Consider the following 20,834-nt stretch of genomic DNA (forward strand, 5'->3'; position numbering starts at 1 on the left):
ATCCGATAGGGCAAACTCAATTGACAACGCTGTTAGAAGGTGTTTCCCAGATGTTTTTCATGGACTTTGTGGTGTTCATTTGTATAGAAATCTAAAATCAAGGTCTGCTGGATAAAAAAGCACAAATGGACATACTGGAAGGCTGTAAAAGCTTATCGGGAAGTGGATTTCAATAAGCATATAAATTGTTTAAGACGTGTTTTGCCTCAGTGTGCTCAAACACTAGATGATGTCGGGTTTGAAAGATGGTCAAGAGTACATCAACTTGGAGCAAGATATGGTTTCATGACGTCTAATAGTGCAGAATCAATCAACGCTCAAGTCGTCATTCCCGGAAATTACCCATTACTATGTTAATGGAGTTTTTTCGAGCCTCTATTCAACAGTGGTACTACAAGAAAAGAAACCATGCAGGTATTATTCTTTGAATTCGTAACTTATCATATTTATATATTTTACTAAGTATTGTTTATTTAAATTTACAGGAACATTGGAACATCGTGTTATACCATGGACTGAAAAAAAAGATAACGAAACGTGTGTGAAGTCAACGTCATGGAGAGTTGAACCATGTTCAAACACTTTGTTTCAAGTACTGGATAATAACTTAAATGGGCTAGTCGATCTAAATGCAAAGACGTGTAGTTGTATGAAATGGCAAACATCTGGTTATCCGTGTGGCCATGTTATAAAAGTTGCTCTTCATCTAAACCAAGATGATTCAAGCGCATACGCTATGGATTGCTACACTACAGAAGTTTATCGACAGACTTATGCCGAGATTGTCTACCCTATTCCACATCCTTCTGAGTGGGACATACCAGATGACTTACAAACAGTTTGCCACCAGCCATGGACAGAAGGCTACCTGGCCGACCAAAAAGTCACGATCGTATACCGTCTAAGGGTGAAGAAGAAGAGATCGATATGTAGTCGGTGCAAGGAAAGTGGTCATACAAGGTTGACATGTGGATCACCAGTGCCATCAAAATCATCTTTTCCTCTACCAAAATATGGATCCTCATCAAAATCCAAAGTCATATGGTGTCAAGCAAAAGGCAATCATCTTTAAAATCCCAATCACAATTGGCTTCACCTTTTGGGACTGTTAACTTAGGTGATTTTTAAATGCAAACGTTATATTATGTGGATTTTATGTGTGAACTTTAACATTTTCAGTTGAATTAATGACTCAGGCCAACCATTTGACTAAACCAACTCTGTTATTCAGTTGTTATCACTTATTAGGCATGCATTTGACTATCGCAACACGGAAATTACAATCGCAACGAGAGAATCGCAATGCGAAATGAAAATCCCAACAAGAAAATCGCAATGCGGAAATGAAAATCGCAATGCGAAATGAAAATCGCAACGAGAGAATCGCAATGCGGAAATGAAAATCGCAATGCGAAATGAAAATCGCAACGAGAGAATCGCAATGCGAAATGAAAATCGCAATGCGAAATGAAAATCACAACGAGAGAATCGCAATGCGGAAATGAAATCGCAATGCGAAATGAAAATCGCATTGCGATTCTCTCGTTGCGATTTCATTTCCGCATTGCGATTTCATTTCGCATTGCGATTCTCTCGTTGCGATTTTCATTTCGCATTGCGATTTTCATTTCAACATAATGCAGATTGAAATCAACAAAATCAACCATTACATTTCAATCAATTAAACAAGCACAAATAAGAATTATGTTCGCATCAATTACACAAATCAACTTTTACAATCATCTTTACAAATCAATTAAACAATCAAAAAATAAGCAATAATTCTTATTTCCAATCATCTACTATTGAATCAACTTTTACAAATCAATTAAACAATCAAAAAACAATCAATTAAACTATTGAATCAACTTTTGCAGCCATACATCATTTTCACGCAGTTCACTTCTGAGATTAACCTGCAGAAACCAAACATTTGCTAAAACAACACTTTATACACATCTAAAACCTACAAACAGCAAATTATTCTATTCTAGGTACTTAACCAAACATTTTCAAACCAAAAGTCTATAAACTTACCAATTGTTTATGGGCATTTTTATAACGCGGATGCAGGTAGGCAGCGTCTCGTATATATCGATTTAGCCATATAATGCCGAAACCACAAGCCTACTGCAGCTCTATCTCTATCGGTGGGAGGTAGATACTTGATGCTTCCCGTCGTCAAACGCTCTAACGCCAAGCATACGAGAGGACCACAATTGGGGTGTACGGAGACTTAATAGCACGTGCACGGAGACTTCGCACTATTGGGGTGTACGGAGACTTAATAGCACGTGCACGCTGTCTGATGCGTGAACTCCGTCGTGCAAGCATAACCCGACGTAAAGCATCCACTCTATCGGGCCGCTAAATAATTAAATACAAAAATCAGTAAATAAACAGACATGATATTTAAACAGTGAAAACAAAGACAAATATGTTTCAAACTTGCATTGTATTCACCAAGTCATTTCTATCATAGTTCACAAAATGAATCAGATAACAAAGAAAAATATGTTTCAAACTAATACCCTGAAGTTAGTATTTGTCTTTGTTTTGTCTATTGGTTGAAGTAATGCAATCCATTCAAGTTTCAATTTGCAGAAGAAGAAATAGTTTACTTTCGCAACACGAAACTTAAAATCGCAACGAGAGAATCGCAACGCGAAATGAAAATCGCAACGCGAAAACAAAATCGTAACGCGAAATGAAAATCGCAATGCGATTTTGGTTTCGCGTTGCGATTTTGTCGTTGCGATTTTGTTTTCGCGTTGCGATTCTGTCGTTACGATTTTCATTTCGCGTTGCGATTCTCTCGTTGCGATTTTAAGTTTCGTGTTGCGAAAGTAAACTATTTCTTCTTCTGCAAATTGAAACTTGAATGGATTGCATTACTTCAACCAATAGACAAAACAAAGACAAATACTGACTTCAGGGTATTAGTTTAGCAGAATTGGCAGCAACCGAACAAATTTACTTTCAACCAAAAGACAAAACAAAGACAAATACTATTTCACAGTGTTAAAGAATACATAGTTTAGCAGAATTGGCAGCAACCGAACAAATTTACTTTCAACCAAAAGACAAAACAAAGACAAATACTATTTCACAGTGTAAAGAATACACAGTTTAGCAGAATTGGCAGCAACCGAACAAATTTACTTTCAACCAAAAGACAAAACAAAGACAAAGACTATTTCACAGTGTTAAAGAATACACAGTTTAGCAGAATTGGCAGCAACCGAATAAATTTACTAAGCAATCTAAGTGAAATGGCTAATCTAAGTGAAATTACGAGTAAATTTATCATTAAGTTAAATATGGAAAATCTTAAACTTACCTCGTTGCGTAGAGTATGAACCTCATTCTGCAACGATACTATCATCTCACGTAGAGCGGCAACCTCACCACGTAAAGTTGACACCTCCACACGCCATGCACAATCGTTATCGCGTAGAGTACCGATCTCCTCACGCAAGGCATTGACCTCATCACGTAACTCATCCCGTGGAGTGGAGAACAAGGAGATAAATGTCGTGGCCTCTTTACCGGTCGCCTATCATGAGGTGATGGTGGAGAAGAGGCTCGATGATGTGACGGGATAGGTGATGGCTCTCGTTCTAGAGGTGTATAGTCGGGTCGATCGGGGTGATGGCTCTGGGTGAGGTGATGGCTCTCGAATTGGAGGAAGTGGATGATGCTCATCATCCGTGCCATCAAAAAAAACTCTGACTAGCTTGCCACCAATCAGTAGCAAGCTCTTCCTCCGTGGGTGTCAGTCTTTGTAATGGAATGTTGGCCTCCTAACAATATAAAAACTCAAACAAAGTTAAACGTCTACTATTAATAACTTGTTTATATATTATATGAAAGTATTTGTGTTAACTTACATTATTTATTGTCGCATATGGTATTAAGTCTTCCCAATCCAACAGATTTTTCCTCTTCCAGGAAATAGCCCTGGGAATATCATTTGACGTTTTTATTGCATATGTACGCATGCTGGGGAAAGCCTCGAATATCCAAATCTACAAACAATATAATAACAAATTAGTAATTGTTAAATAATTAATTATAATTTTAGAAACATTATATAGAAATTCTTACCTTAAAGGCCCAAACAAAGCCTGACAAAGTGTATTTCGACCCATCGCCACGCAAACTTTTGCGGTCATCAAAGGCAGTAGACAACTTAGTCCAGGTAGCTTTCCATATATACGAACCCCACGGAAACAGATTCCATGCATTCAGGTCCTCTACCAATATTATTAGCTCCCGAGGAATAGGTTGTCTGGCCTCTCTGCCTAAAAAGCCGGCATACACAAGTAGTAGAAGGCATACTCGGACAACATCGACGTCATCCATCCGAGTGAAACCAGCTTCTTATTAAACAATTTCTTCAGGTCGTCGACGTGTAGGTTCGGCTTCTCCATTGACTCATCCGGAAACACCCGGGATAACCATGATGGGCGGGCGATATGACGAGTGTACCGGCCTACATCATCGTGTCCGAATCGTAGACCAGTGATTAAGCAGAACTCCTTCCGCCCAAAACAAGTATACGCTGGTGGAAAATGAAACCATATCTCTTCCTCACCACGTTGTATACTGTCGGGTAGATTTGATGTCATGGTCTGAAGCCACAAATGGGTCAAATAAGCATCTCCACCCGGATGCTGTACTCTCAGCCATGGCCCGAAGCAGGTTTCCTCAAACAATTGTCTTTGTGCAGGTGAAAGCTTCGAAGCAATTGTAGTGGCTAGGCTAACTTTATTCCTTAATGTCAATGAAGCCGAAAAAAATTTCTACAAAAACAATAAATACCAAGTTAGATATACCAAAAACTACACTGTGAAGATATACCAAAAACAATAAACATAAAAAGTAGTAGTTTATTCTTGAAACTAAAATTTGCAACACTGTTTTGTCTTTTGGTTGAAATGAAAATCGCAACGAGAGAATGACTGTCGCAACGAGAGAAATGAAAATCGCAACGAGAGAATCGCAACGAGAGAAATGAAAATCGCAACGAGAGAATCGCAACGCGAAACCAAAATCGCATTGCGATTTTCATTTCGCGTTGCGATTCTCTCGTTGCGATTTTCATTTCTCTCGTTGCGACAGTCATTCTCTCGTTGCGATTTTCATTTATCTCGTTGCGACTCTTCTGCAAATTGAAACTTGAATGGATTGCATTACTTCAACCAAAAGACAGAACAAAGACAAAGACAAATACTAACTTGAAAATCGCAACGAGAGAATAGCAACGCGAAATGAAAATCGCAACGAGAGAATCGTAACGCGAAATGAAATCTAAGTGAAATGGTTAATCTATTATTGAAATGACCAGTAAACATATCATCAGTTTCAATATAAAAAACCTACAATAATGCAAAAATTTCAAAATAAAAATAATTAAAAAAACTAACCCTCGGAGGTTGATTTTCCATTTCTGAATATTGTGAGGGATTTCTGACCGTGAATGGTTGTGAGGGATTTCGCCGGAGATGGGGACGGAAATCTTCGGAGATGGGGACGGATTTCGCCGTAGAGAGTGAGAGATGGAGATGGGACTGAGTTGTGATTTTAGGTTTTAGGTTATGAGTTGCGATTACGGGATTTTGTCTTAATATTCGTTTTTGTAATTTGAAAATAAAATACGCGTAGCGATTATAATGACGCTTTAAAAATCGCGTTGCGATTTACGGATACGCGTTGCGATTTACTGATTATCGTTGCGATTTACGGATACGCGTTGCGATATACGGATACGCATTGCGATTTATGGATACGCGTTGCGATTTACGGATACACGTTGCGATTTACGGATACGCGTTGCGATTTATGTGTTCGCGTTGCGATTTTAATATTCGCGTTGCGATTTTGGAAACTGATTTGCGATTCTGGGGATCGCGTTGCGATTTTTATTTCGCGTTGCGATTTTGTTGGTCATTTTGGCAAATCCAAAAAAAGTTGGTTAAAATCTTATATTATAAGGCATTTTTGGTCACTGAGGCGATTTTCTCTAATAATAATTATCAAACACTTTATTCATTAAAGGTTTAATGGTTTATATCCAATATTTTAAACTTTGTTTTAAAAAAAATTAAATCCTAATCACTTAAATTAAATTAAGGGTAAACTTAGGATTATTGGTTCAATATTTTAAGCCTTAATTCGTTACCTTCTATTTTTTATATCATACATAAATATATATAATTATTAACAAATAAATTAATAAAATATATCTGACTATTTAATTAATATGAAAACACAATTAAGCACGTAAGAAAAATATAGGTTTATAAAAAAAATATCAAATTTACTACAATAATGATTGATGAAGTTTTGATTGCGTTAGATAATACGGAGATTATGATATCTTAAGTATTTAGAGGAATGTCAGTTATAGAGATTGTTACTCTTCTTAAAAATTTCTAATTCAAATAGTTGCGTTTCAAAAGCATATGTTGTCGATATTTAAAAAAATTAAATAAATATTACCTTATACTTATCCAAAAAAAATCAAATCATATGTATTTTCTCGATCCAAATTTATATTATCAATAGCTATAGAGACATATCGTATTTTATTTTATTTTATTATTGAAATCAGTGAAATTTGTAAACCTTTGCTTCTATAATGCTCGTCAAAGACATGGAATTTTTATATGTTTAGTTAAATCAAATTTTGTTTTATTTTTCTGGCTTCTTTAAAAAGGAAAAGGAAAAGAAAGTTTTGTCCTTACTATCGTTTTATATGAATTGGGTTGTTGTTTTTCCTTTTTTTTTTGCTATTTTGATTTCTATAAAAATATTTATTTCATATTCTAAAAGGTATTTAAATTTTGGCACCATTTGGGTGATAGTTCGGTATATGCCAAAAGCCGATAGAGCTTCTAAAAATGCTAGAAATTAAAGGAGTAATTCCTATTTGACCCCTATTTGTTAATATGATACATATTTATTTGAAAATACTTAATTATGAATAATAACGTAATAGTTCGGTATTATGGTTTTAAGCTTAAAAAATAAAAAACTTCATCCAATTTTAACCAAGCCATTTCAAATAATTATTAATAATAACGTATTATTTTAAAATATTACAAAATAAATAATAAAAAATCAAGTCTGTTCAATGATGAGCTAGATTGAGGTTGAATAAACCAAATATATCATTGTTTTCTTTTCTTTTCCGGTCAATATTTTGGAATATTTCAAAACTACATAAACATATAATATAATTGGACGACAGAACCGTAGTCATTAGTGTATCCTAATGTCTAATATAATAGGATGTTGACTGAGTCAACAATTTGATTTTCAGACGTTCAAAGACCTTACACAACTAATCAATTTGTTTTGTTTACTGACGATGGGTCAGTTTGACCGTATATAATATGACATTCAGCAAAGAGGCGTGCGAGTTTGTGGTGGGATCATCTCCCTCAAATAAATTTATGTTTAGGGTAAATTACACATTTAGTACCTAAACTATTATTGTTGTTCCACTTTGATACTTAAACTTTATTTATTTTTAAAACATACCTAATGTTTAGTTTATGTTTCATTTTCATACCCGCAGTTTAAAATTTAACGGTGATGTTGACGTATCACCATAAGCTACTACCACATCATCATTGAAAAATAATAAAAATGTCACGTCAATAATTCTGATAATTTTTTTAATATTGGGGTACTCAATTGGAACCTAAACTAAATGTTAAGTATGCTTTAAAAAAATAAAGTTAAAATATTGAAACGAAACAAAAATAATTGTTTAGATACTAAATGTGTAATTTACCCCTCTCCTCTCATCGTTTCCCTTTCACCCTAAACTTCGGTTTTCCCTCTGTCTACCCAATTCTGTTGTTTTAAATTAGTACTTAAATTTTAAAAGAGATTTTAAATAAGTATTTAAATTCATAAAAAATTAAATTAATACATAATATTAATATGATATTTCAATAATCATTCTGAACGTGATATGACATTTAATAATGTTATTATTTTAGTGATTAATATCACATCGAAAATATAATCTATTATTTAGATATCAAATTAATATAAATATTAATTTAATAAATTATTTTTCAAATTCAAATGTCAATTTATATAATACTAGATCATTTGGTAAACTAGCTATTTGAACATTTATCTATTAATTAGTTTTTGTTTGGTCACTCAATTATTAATTTTCTAAAATCATACTTAACATTATGTTTTAGTTGTATTTTGGTCACCATTCGTTAAAAAATTAATAATGATGTTAACGTGACATTTTTTTTATTATTGTTCATTGCAGATGATGACATTTCAATATCACTGTTATTTTTTTAACAATGAGTGACCAAAACAGAATCAAAATGTAACGTTATGAATGATTTTGAAAAAATAATAGTTGGATTACCGAAACATAAGCTAAATAATAGGCAGGTGACCAATAAGTAGTTTACCCTAAGTCTTTTTCTATTTTGTAAGTTATTTTATTTGGTAAACTATATATCTAGTCATTCAACCATCAATTTGATTATGTTTTTGACACTCAACTATTTATTTTCAAAATCATACCTAAAATTAGTTTTTTTTTCAAAAGGTAAAAGAGTTGATACATCAACATTTCTGTTTAGTTTTTTACGGCAGGTGACCAAAATATATGTTGGGAATGATTTTGGAAGAAAGAAAAGGTTAAGTGACCAAAACAGAACTAAAGTGATAACGGATGACCAAATGGGTTGTGTACCCTATTTTATTTTGATTCAAAGTTCTTTGTGGTATTTGTCTTTTTAATACCATTCCATCTGCAAAAATAAATCCAATGCTCACACATTTGCTTCCAAATTCTTAATTCCCATTTTCCCCAGTAATCAGCTTTCTCAAGATTCTCAATTTAACAAATTTCATCGTTTCATTCTTTCCAAAATTATTGTTCCATTTCTGGTTTTTTTCCCCTTCCATGAAAGAAGCTCAAATGGCAATTCCCGACTTATTTAGATGCCCAATCAGCCTGGATTTGTTCTCCGATCCCGTCACTCTATCAACAGGCCAAACATACGACCGATCCAGCATCCAAAAATGGTTCGCCTACGGTAATCTCACCTGTCCCGTATCAATGCAAAAGCTCCACGATCCATCTCTCGTTCCCAATCATAATCTTCGTCATTTGATTCAACAATGGCTTCAAATGAGTCACCGATTCGACCCGGATTACTCGACCACCATCGACCCTTTACTCGACATGAAACGCTGCCTCGAATCTCCTCAAGCTAGTTTACTAGAGAAGCTCCAAATACTGGAAAATATCAGAGTTTCAATGGATGAAACGCCCTCTAAAATTCCCCTTCTGCTTCAAATAGGTCTCTTGCCTTTAGTTGTACAATTGCTTCTCGGGAATTCAGACCCTGGATTCTCGGAGAAATTGCTTTCTTGTATTCTAAAGTTGATGTCTTTCGGCGAATTCGGGTCTTTGAATATGCTTAAAGAAGAGTCCATGATGGAATCTTTCGTGGTTTTGTTTGAAAACGGGACCGCCATGATCAAGCAAAGTTTGTGTCAATTCGTCGGAGCAATATCGGCATCTTCGGAAACCAGAGAACTTTGCTCGATGATAGGTAAAAACCACCGTTTTTTACATCGACTCGTTGGTCTAATTCTTCATAATTCGGAGATGACGGAGGCCGGAATCGAAGCCGTTTCGGCATTGTGTCGCTTGGAATCAAACAGGGAAGAATTGGTCCAACAAGGCCTAATCAACGGCCTCGTAACATATATTTTGAACTCGGAAACGAAGGAAAGAAGCTCGGCGGCGAGGGCGATGGCGACGATGGAACAAGTATTGGGGATGGAGAGGGGGAAAGAGGAACTGATAAAGGATCCCGGAGGTGTTAAAGCGGCGGTAAAGATGGTATTCAGGGTGTCGGATCATGAAGGGAGTGAGAGTGCATTGAACTCGTTGATAATGGTGTTATGAATCGTTGGAGGCGAGGGAAAAGGCCATAGCTGCTGGGGTTTTGACACAGTTGCTGTTGCTGCTACAAAGCCAGTGTAGCTGTGGTGTAAAAACCAAGGCGACCACATTGCTGAAACTGTTGAGGTCCAAGTGGGACGATGAGCAATAACATTATCCCTTTTTTAGGATTAATGGATTCACTTCCCTCTTTCACTTAGTTTATGTACAAAAAAATATAGTATCAATTTTAAACCAAATTTAGCTAAATTAATATATTCACGTTGCATCAATCAATCAATTTCAGTAATTAAAAGAGTAGTTGTTATCTTTAAAAGTTTCAGGTTCGAACATGACATTTGCAGAGGTTGTTGAACGTTCATTATTAAATGATTGAGAATTTTTTTAATATATATTATCTTTTAATCATCACAGACTAATAAAAAAAATTAGTATAGTCACACTCGAGTTGAGATGTATTATTTTCTCAATCAAAACAACAAAATATTCGAACGAATCAATTGATCATACATGTTAAAGGAATGCTTATTATCTCAAGAGATTTTAGGTTCACACAACATCTTTAGGAATTTTTTAATGTTCATTATTAAATGGTTAAGAAATTTATGGACAAATACTATATTATAATTACCTTAGACTAATTTAAAAAAATGTCTTTGAGGGTTACGACTCACCCTTTAAAATTTTAAATTCTCATGTAATTCAAATATTTTTTATTGATCGTCTAATTTCGCGCCTTCTGAAATTTTATAATTTCAGATCTCTTAAAATTTTAATATAATTTTCTAAGTTTACATCCTGATATATGTTTATGTATTCCTTTTTTATAGGGCAAACTACACGTTTAGTATGTAAACTATCTATAAGTTTTGTTTTATTTCAGTACGTAAACTTTCATTTGTTTTAAAATCATACCTAAAGTTTATTTTTTGTTTCGTTTTGATACCTCACTCTTAAAAATTTAGTAGAACTGTTACAACATGACACTTTTTAGGGGTAAATTACATCATTCATCACTCAAATATCTTCTCACTCCTATTTTGGTCATTGAAGTTTAATTTTTTTAATTTAATTACTTAACTTTCAAATTACTCCTAATTTAATCACTCTAACTTTCAAATATAATTTTTTTAATTTTAATTATATATTAATAAAATAATAATAAACAGTAATTAGAGTGATTAAAACATTATCAATTTGAAAGTTGAATAGTTAAATTGAAAAATTTTAAACTCTAGTCACCAAATAGGAGTGAGGAGATAATTAAGTGATGAATAATGTAATTTACCCATAAAAAATGCCATGTGCACCGGTTCCCTTAAGTTTTTAATTGCGGAGTACTAAAATAAAAAATAAACATTAGATATGATTTTGAAACAAATGAAAGTTTAGGTATTAAACGAAATAAAACCGATACTTTAGGTACTAAATGTGTAGTTTACCCTTCTTACCGATATTTTAGGTACTAAATGTTAGTCTACCCTTCTTATATTTAAATTGAATATCATAATCTAAAATCCATCCATAAATTTATAACATTTAGAAGCACTATAAAATTAGCCTGAAACCGGTAAAGATGTTACTAAGAATTTTTAAGTCAAATTCGAGTTATAAAATAAAATTTGCTAACTTAAATTCTTTAATTTGATTTAATTTGACTCGATCAAACACTCACCTTTGTCAGCAATTAAAAAAAGTAATGAACTATGTCCTTCCAATCTATAAATTTAATTTTCATCATGTTAATCCAAAGGAGCATTGTTTGCTTTGACCCCATAAAAATTCTGAGAAGCATTTTGGTGGGAATTTCATCCCACTCACCCAACCACTTTTAAAATTCTTTTACTTTTTAATATAAATATACATTCTAACAATTTTTTTATTATCGAATAATTTTAACATTTTTAATAATCAATACATATATAGTTTAAATAAATTTTCAGCAATTTAGTTTTTGGTGTAAACACATTTTTAATAGCTTTTATGTACCAAAAATATAATTTTATTTTTATTTTTTATATACTTATAATTTTAATATTTTTTGTTTATATACTAAAATTTGTCAAATTTATAACATTTTTGAAAAAAATATTATGTAAAAAAATATTTTATAAAATATTATCAATAATAATTATTGATGGAGTGATAAAAAGATTATGTATAATTTATTAAACATGAAATTTGATTTTTCATTATTTATTCAAATATTATATAGAAATAAAAAAATATTGGTAGAAAAAAATCATTTTAAGTTTTGATTCATCCCCAAAAGGAAAGAATCCAAAAAAAAGTGCACCTTTTTGGGAGGTCAATGGTGGGGTGGGGGTTATCATTTGAACTTCAACTGAGAATGGTCCATCTTTTCTGCTCTCAAATTGAATTGAACATGTTTCCTTTTCGCCCAAATTCAAGGAGAAACATCAACGGAATTGCCTTCTCATACACCACCTAGGGTAGGGTGAGTGATCGACCGAGTCGAGTTATTCAAGTTGATGAATCTTATTTTATTTGAAATTTTTTTGAGTTAAGTTGAATTATTCGAGTTTCTATTTAAATTTAATTACAAATATTTATAATATTATGATATTATTTGATTTCAGTTTAAATTAAACTGTTTTGGATAACTATATACAATACATATGTATATTTCTTTTATATTTTTTATGTGATATACATATATCATATGAAGTTGAGGACTTGACTCAAACTTAAAAACTGATATACTTATTTTTAAAAATCAATCATATAAAATGAATCAATTCGAGTCGAAGTTTACTCGCGCTAACACCACCTAATCTATGGACTTTTTGTTAACTTCAGAACTTGGGTGCCTGTAATTTCATGCTCTAATTAATCTCGCACGAATTAAGATTCAATCATAAAATTGGAAAATTTTATTTTACAGGAAATCAAGAATAAAAGATTACAAGGTAAAATATTTTAGTTATTTTTCACTCACTATTTTTCTGATTTTATTCAATTAGAATCAGTAAATCTAATCCGGTTTTTCATTCATAAAGGCAACGTTTATAACGCTAAACATGGCCAAACCCAGAAATCCATTAGTACCTAGACGATCAATTTAAAAAAAAAAAAAAAAACTGAATATTTAGAGTTAATTGCATCATATATCCCCAAATTATAATTTAAATCCTAAATTAATCTTTAAACTTTTTGAATATTTTAATTTTATCCCCAACCTATGACTCATTTTAAATTAATCCTTAAATTTTTTAACATTCTAATTTCATCCCTAAACTATGACCCTCTTTCTAAACTAATTCTCAAACTTTTAAATATTTCAATTTCATCCCAAATTAATCCAAATATATAATTATTTTCACCCATATGTTAATCTAATATTTTTTCAAACATATAATAATATAACTTAACCTAACGATTTTATTAACAAGGGATGTGATTAATATATACATATAATTTGGGATGAAATTAAAATGTTCAAAAGTTTGAAGAATAATTTAGAATAGTAGGCATAGTTTAAGGATGAAATTAGATCATTTAAAAGTTTGAGGACCAATTTGAAATGAGTGTCATACATTAAGGACATGTTATGCAATTAACTCGAATATTTACAAAGGAAACGATGATGGAATTGAGTGACCAAACTGAAAAAATAAACAATAATTAACCATGTAATCCTAAATTCAATACCTCCAACACAAATGATCATACAATCAACAATTTCAACATACGACTCTGACAAATAAACTGGTTGTCGCTAATACTACAGGAGATTCGAGTTTCATATGGGAATGCAAAATCATACAGTAAATGATTGTCAGAACCACCAGGCTTGGGTTTGAGATTTGATTATCAGCAACAACCGCTCACAGCCGCATAAGGTTGTGGCGGCTTCTGTCACACCTTTGGAGCCCTCGGCCAAAAGGCTCGGAGTTTCTAGAATCTGCATCATTAGAACATCGTATCGTTAAAGATGTAAGTTCCATGCCATAATCATCAGTCCTTGGCTGAGGAAACCGTTACGTTCACAATTACAATAAATACAATCGGTTGAGAACACATTCGTAGCCGCAATTTAAATCCCGGTTTAAAATATCTTTGTCATAGTTTCGCTAATAGCCTGTGGCTCACTAAAATTTATTTCTAGAACCAAGGGATTGTGGAGAAAGGCATAAATATCAGAACAAAAAAGCAGTTAATTTCAATACCTTCATAACAAGCTCGTCGAAGCACTGCTGTACGTTAACGCGTGTTTTAGCACTGCATTCAATGAAAAGGCAACCGCATTCTCTAGCAAAGTTTATTCCCTCTTTCTTTGTTACAACCCTCTCGCTTTCCTGGAAAACATTTGATGATAAACCAATTTCAAAGGCTCAAATTTGTGATACCAATTAAATAAAAGGATAAAATCTGAATAAATAAAGTTATCTCGTTATCCAACAACACAGTGTCGGATAACGGTATGCATCTGGACCAGTATAGTAAGTTTTTTTTCCAAGTTTTTCACGTGTTTGGAGGAATCCTTGGGGGTCCTTGTATCCATGTGTTGGACATGGGTACTTGAAGGAAATGAAGAGTCCGAGCAACATATGTATGCATAACAGTATCAATATTTCATATAGTTTCTATGCCCAAACACAGCCTCTAAAAAAGAATGCCCTTTCGTTTATCCTTGTAATCACATGGTGTGGATTGGATTGCTTTGAATTTATGAAACTATAGTAATGAAATTTGGAACTCGAAACCAAGCAAAAACAGCCACATGCAAATCAAAGAAGTTTCAACACAGACAATCTTCGACTGTGTTAACCGTGAAGTATTTTCTTGCCCCAAAACGAAATAGAATACAAAACAATCAAGCCATGCCCTTTTCAACTTAATTGCAGCATAAACCCACCAAGCATATTAAACTAGTCTGACTATAACTTCAAAAATGTTCCACAAGTTTATCTATGGTAGGAATAATAGGGGAAAAGATGGGTTTCGCATAAAGATGCAAATTTCCAAAGATGTTCAACGCCCAGCTTTACCAACAATGTTCTATAATTTCTAATCCTGGCCTCTACGTCCTAATGCCTAACCACTCTCCAGGTTTTATACTCGTTTGCTAAACAAAAAGACAAAGTCCTATTTTCATTCAACCCTTCAAACCCCATAAAGCTCAGCACTAGTTTTTTTGATAAAGGAATGCTCTTGAATAAGCTGAAATCAACCAAACCAGCAGGCTACCTAAATCCAGATCGCATTCTTCATGTATTTGCAGTAATTGGTATATTGATTCTTGTTTGAAGATCTCAAATCCCAGTGAACAACCCACGTCATTATGCAAAGAATCAAGCAAGAAAAAGATTAACGAGAGAAGTATAAAAGACCTAACATCATAAACCTAACTAACAACCGAATTAAAATCAAGAAAAGGCCCCTACCAACAAAAGCAAGAACAGCACCCTAGGACCCAAACTAAAGCCAACCTAATTGTGCCAAATTCAAAAACCTGACTAAATCAAACTGACAAAAGAAACAAGCTGCAACCATCATACCAAAAAACGGAAATCCATAACCCCAAAAAAGCCACAAATGTAATTCCAATATCTGACATCCAAAACCCAAAATTGACCATAAAAACACAAATTACATAGCATATGACATTGTCTTATATTGGTGAGCAACATTACGATGAAATGCTAAAGTGTAGAAAAGAAATGGGAACGGAAAAGAAGGGAGGCACTAAGGGAGTGTAGGAAGAAATACCCTGAAGCCTCAGCAACGGGTGCATTGACAATGATGGGGCTCAAGGATTTGCAAACTTGAGGTAGGAAAGAGGAGCAGTTAGGGTTTGACTAGTAAGGATGAAATTGTAACCGAATTAGGTTTTGGGTTGGGTTTGATTACACTGGCATGGGTTTGCATCATTAAAGAGAAGAATGGACAAACAGTCCCGAATGCCATTATAGGTAATGAAACATAACCTAAGGGTGATGAGGGTATGAGATTCCCCCAATGGGAGTGAATAGTGTTACTATAGGTAATGGAATATTCCCGAATTTAAAAGATGTTTTTGAAGTATGCACTCTTATCTCAAAAAAAAAAAAAAAAAAAAACTCAAATTCCAAGCAGTAATACTAGATTATCAGACCAAATTTCCCTCAATGTATGCCAGTTGATAAAGTGCTATAGAACAAACAATTCCCATTCCTCACCAAGCCTCAAATATGTAACAAAATTGCTTAATTTGATTTTCCATAGGTGTCACATGGAAAAGCAACTGTATCTAACAAGAGACAATGATCAGCACTATTAAGGACTAAGGGGGAAAACAAAGCAAAATGTTAAATGGAAATCTCTTTTGGAACCAAGACCAAAGTGTCATAAAGTCAAAAGGGGAGATTAGAATTCAAAGATCTCAGTAAAGTTACCTTATCAACTTTGTTTCCAACAAATATCTTGATGCAGTCTGGATTTGTTGAGTAGAGTTCGACTTCCTTGGCCCAGACTTCAGAAAGATTAGTAAATGTCTCGCTCCGTGTTACATCATAAACTGTAAAGATCATACTGTGAGTTTCCAAACAAGTTAAGAGCAGAAATACATACTAAGTCATAAATTGACCAGAAATGATAAAACCTGAATATCACATTACTGCACACTTAAAGAGCTTAGAATTAAAGAGCATCTAATCTTTAATCAAGGCCAAGGCAATATGTAAACATTGTAGCTACAGAAAATAAAAAAAAGCAAACAAGACCATAAGATGGGGAAAAACTGCCTTTTAAGCTGACATAAACATGATTTTACCCATGTCATAGGTGCTACTAGTATTATGCTATTTTCTTATTTCAGTTTTTTTATTTTATTTATTAGGCATATGGAGTTAATGGCTATGATTACAAGTTTTCTTACTGAAATGTAGTCTTACTGATGAATCTGATCATGGAAAGGAGGAAAACCACTTTCATGATACAAGGCACACAAACTGTGCAATAGGAGATGGATTGGAGCAATCAGTGCATGCCCTTAAATTTAACACGGTGGAATTAGAAATGATGTTGTATATTTTCGTGGTAAGATGCATGTGAAAGAGCACAAGGATAATATGCCAGACCCTATTTATGATGAGTATGCAGAAAAAAGTGAAGAATTTGATGTGTATCTAGTTCAGGGTGAGTCTTTGTTTGTTCATAGAGGGATGACAGCCACAGCCTCATATGAAGGGGAGGATTGGAGGAAAGCTAGAAATACTTAGGTTATCTTGAGGGACGCAAGGTTGGGTGATGGTTCCAAAGAGGCACCAAATTGTGGAGCCATTAAATAGATCAGAAACACATTTTTTAATTTACTTCCAAAACTAGAGGTTCATGTAACTTACATATTTCAAGAGGTCCAAGTTCCATCTTACTCGTTTTCAACCTTAGTTCTATTTTTTGCTTCCACTTTAAACAACACCGACCAACCTTAGAGGCAAAACAATGTTTATTTCACTTCCACAAATTAAAAAAAAATCTACTCAAATAAGAAATTAAAGTAGTAATTTCCCAAGAGAACAAGGATAATAATTACCCATAATGACCACTTGTGCACCTCTTTAGTGAGAGCTTGTCAATGTTCTGAATCTTTCCTGACCAGCTGCATGCATATTCAGCAATAAAAATAACAACTTTCTATCATGCAAAACTGATTTACATCATAAAATATAATCAATAAGGATTCTTATAGCAATAAGACCAATCATTAAAGGCCAAGTTGAGTAATCTAAATAGCAAGTCTAGCCAAACTAAATGATGTAGAGAATGACACAACAATTAACACATAATTTGCATCATTCTCAAATATTTGCACAAAGTACATGCTTGCATCTCAATTCAATGATTTTAGAGGAAAACAAATGTCCAGACCATTGAAACATCATTTTTAAAGTAACCATAAAGCTCGTTCCATATATGCAGTTTTCTATCCCAGAGCACGACGAGATTAAGTTGATTCTTAAAACTTCATCATGCCATGCCAAATGTGAGAGCATACAGCGCCTTTCTGCTTTTTCATTCACTTAGAAACAGCTACAAAAAGCATACCAATTGTTCGTCCAAAATTAAAAAAGAGTGCCACCAATTGAAAAGCTTTATTTGACAGCAATGCAAATTATATCAAGTTAATATATCGATGTGGGTAGCATAACCAATTGCCCTAGTCTCCGGTTCTTTTATTCTTTTTGCTTCTTTTTTTATTTTTATTTTAATGACTAGAAAAAAAATTAAAGAAAGAATAGCAAACAGCTACCTCCACTTCAAGCGGCATTACCCTAACCAGAAGTCATCTATGATTTTTTAATGTCAGTACAAAAGGAAGTAGCAAAAGCATAGTTAAAACAGTGCTCAAGTATACTCAAAACTCTTGAGGCTACATTCAGGTTAATATTTTATTTGAATAAGCTGCTTGTCAGAACCAAATGACCATTTAGCAACACCTCTTCTCACCCCCCCCAAACAAAACTCTTCTAATAAAGCCTTTGCACTCATCAAACATAGGTGAGACAGAACTGTGGTTAGAGAAATAAAAATGGATCCCTTCTAGAGATACTCAACAAAAAATTGATAATGTTGCAGATGATAAATTAACAGGGAGACAAAGCAAAGTAGACGAAACATCATCCTATATGATGCCACCATAACACGACAACTGTCTACCAGGATTTAATTTATGAAAGACAAGAAAAACCAATAATATATGCAAATTCAACTTATATAACACAAAAGTAGAGAATGCAGCAATCATTTAAAACCCATTTCCATCAAACATGAATATTAAAATCCAAGAGAAAACAGAAATAATACATTCGCAAACTGTAGGTATTACCTGTATCCCAAATTGCAAGCTTTAGCCTTTTATCCCCAGCATTTACATATTTCACTTTAAAATCAACACCTACACAAGAAAATAAGTGGATTCTAAATCGGAAAATAAAGATAGGTAAGCAGATTAATGATTCTCGTGATCAGTTTATTGTGAACGCATTGAAGGCTTACAGAAATTGAATAGTTCAACCAAGACACCTTTTAAGATCACTGAGATATACTTGATTTCGGATAAAATAAATTTGTTTTCCTATTCTATTGTCTTACTTTTCAATCATCAATATTTCCTTTTCCTTTTATCAGATGACAAAATAAAATTATCCAAAGAACAAAAAACCCAGAAAATGTAAACCATATTTCTCATAACCATATAGTCAAATAATTCATTTCACACATCCAACATTTGAGATCCAATGTGATTAAATTCTAGCATTTGGAAGCTCTAGTCTTACTCTTAACCGTTTACATGATTTTGATTGATAAAACTAGAAAAAATGCCAGTGACAAAAGCATCCAAACAAAAGTAAAATCATACATTTTCACTTATCCAAAAGGAAGTTATGTTTTCAAATTTCTTCAATTTTTTTTGTTGCTAATCCACCTTTTAATCTGGAAAAAAAAACCCAAAAGGGATCCTATATATCTTCATGTTCCACGATCAAGACACTGCCACTGTAAATTATGAGACGAAAAAGGAAGGATAGTTGACGAGTACAGTTAAAAATGAATACTGACCAATAGTGGGAGAGAGTTGCTCAAAGGAATCGGAAGTGAAACTTAAAAGAAGACTGCTCTTTCCAACTCCTGAATCTCCTATCATCAGCAACTTGAACAAGTGATCGAACTCCGGTTGATTCGATGACGACTCCATTTTCTAATTAATTTACCAATTAAACTATCTCAAATGAGTTCTTTCAAATAATACCAAATTTCTACGATCGGATCTCCCAAATCCGGCCCTCTCTCCCTCTTTTTCACCTCATCAACGAATATAAACCTGAAAAACATGGCACCGAGTCATAAATATAGATTTGGATTTCGACTAGAGAAAAGATTGAATCTAACAAGATCATATATTTTTATCACAAAAAAACTCCTTACAGATTTAGATACTTGTTGTTCCTACACAGTTATAGATTTTATTTTATAAATCAAAATTGAAGATAATGAGAGATTACCTTTCAAGAAAAAACAATGTGAATAGAAGATAAAATTATGGACGAGACAGACTCTGAAGGATAAGAAAAGAAAGACTCTTAAATTAAAGCGGAAATTATATAATTAATGACTGAATTTTATTCTCACTTTTATTTTAGTCATTGTAATTTATTTTTTTTAATCTAATAATTAAATTTTATACATTGATATTCACTCTACCCTTTTCCTTTTTAACTGTGTGAAAAATGATATTTTTTATCAGTTTTTGAATTATTAGGTAAATATTAATTAATATTTTATTAATGTTATTTTTATAGTTTTTTTCACTCATATTTTCTTTTTAATTATTCCTATAAAACAGAGGAATGAAATTTTAGTGAGAATTAGGGGTGAGTGTTCAGCTGAATCAAATTGAGTTATCTTTTTTGAATTATTCGAGTTTACTAGTTTATTTTATAATTCAAATTTGATTTAATTTTTTTTAAGTTAAGTTGAGTTTATAAAATTTGATTCAAGTCGAGTCGAATTATTCGAGTTTATATTTAAATTTAATCGTAGATATTTATAATATTATAATATTATATTCCATTTAAACGGTTTTCTATATTTAAACATATGGTTTTCTATTTATATAAATACATATGTTTTTTATATATTTGTGATATATATATATATATATATATATATATCATATAGAGTCGAGATACTCATCTCAAACTTGAAAATCAATTCACTAATTACTAAAAATTTCGAGTTATATTTTATAACTCGACTTAAATTTAATTTTTTTTCGAGTCGAGTCTAGTCAAATTTAACTCTTCTTAATGAAAATAGGTGATCGGTATCCGGCAGAATGAAGATGAGAATTTGAATCAAGACC

General features: G+C 32.9%; 1 protein-coding gene and 1 pseudogene across 1 annotated transcript; one reads left to right on the top strand and one right to left on the bottom strand.

The window, feature by feature from the left end:
* The first annotated feature begins 8,844 nt into the window (after positions 1-8,844).
* LOC120139521 lies at positions 8,845-10,119 on the top strand (annotated as a pseudogene).
* Positions 10,120-13,691: 3,572 nt separating this feature from the next.
* LOC120139507 (ras-related protein RABC1-like) lies at positions 13,692-20,022 on the bottom strand. Its single transcript, XM_039154699.1, has 6 exons — positions 19,975-20,022; positions 19,532-19,793; positions 18,798-18,866; positions 16,366-16,487; positions 14,158-14,286; positions 13,692-13,892 (listed from the first exon to the last, which is right to left on the bottom strand). Exons 2-6 carry the CDS (start codon positions 19,665-19,667, stop codon positions 13,767-13,769), a joined length of 582 nt encoding a protein of 193 aa, XP_039010630.1. The 5' UTR covers positions 19,668-19,793; positions 19,975-20,022; the 3' UTR covers positions 13,692-13,766.
* Positions 20,023-20,834: the final 812 nt, after the last annotated feature.

This window comes from Hibiscus syriacus, unplaced genomic scaffold (genome assembly GCF_006381635.1).
Source record: "Hibiscus syriacus cultivar Baekdansim isolate YM2019G1 unplaced genomic scaffold, ASM638163v2 tig00110761_pilon, whole genome shotgun sequence".
NCBI classification, from domain to species: domain Eukaryota; kingdom Viridiplantae; phylum Streptophyta; class Magnoliopsida; order Malvales; family Malvaceae; genus Hibiscus; species Hibiscus syriacus.

Coding starts and splice junctions, on each gene's coding strand:
- LOC120139507 (XM_039154699.1), bottom strand. CDS start 19,667: ATGGAGTCGTCATCGAATCAACCGGAGTTCGATCACTTGTTCAAGTTG. Junction 14,287..16,365: donor TTGGAAACAAAGTTGATAAG/GTAACTTTACTG, acceptor AATGTTTTCCAG/GAAAGCGAGAGGGTTGTAAC. Junction 13,893..14,157: donor TCGACGAGCTTGTTATGAAG/GTATTGAAATTA, acceptor CTAATGATGCAG/ATTCTAGAAACTCCGAGCCT.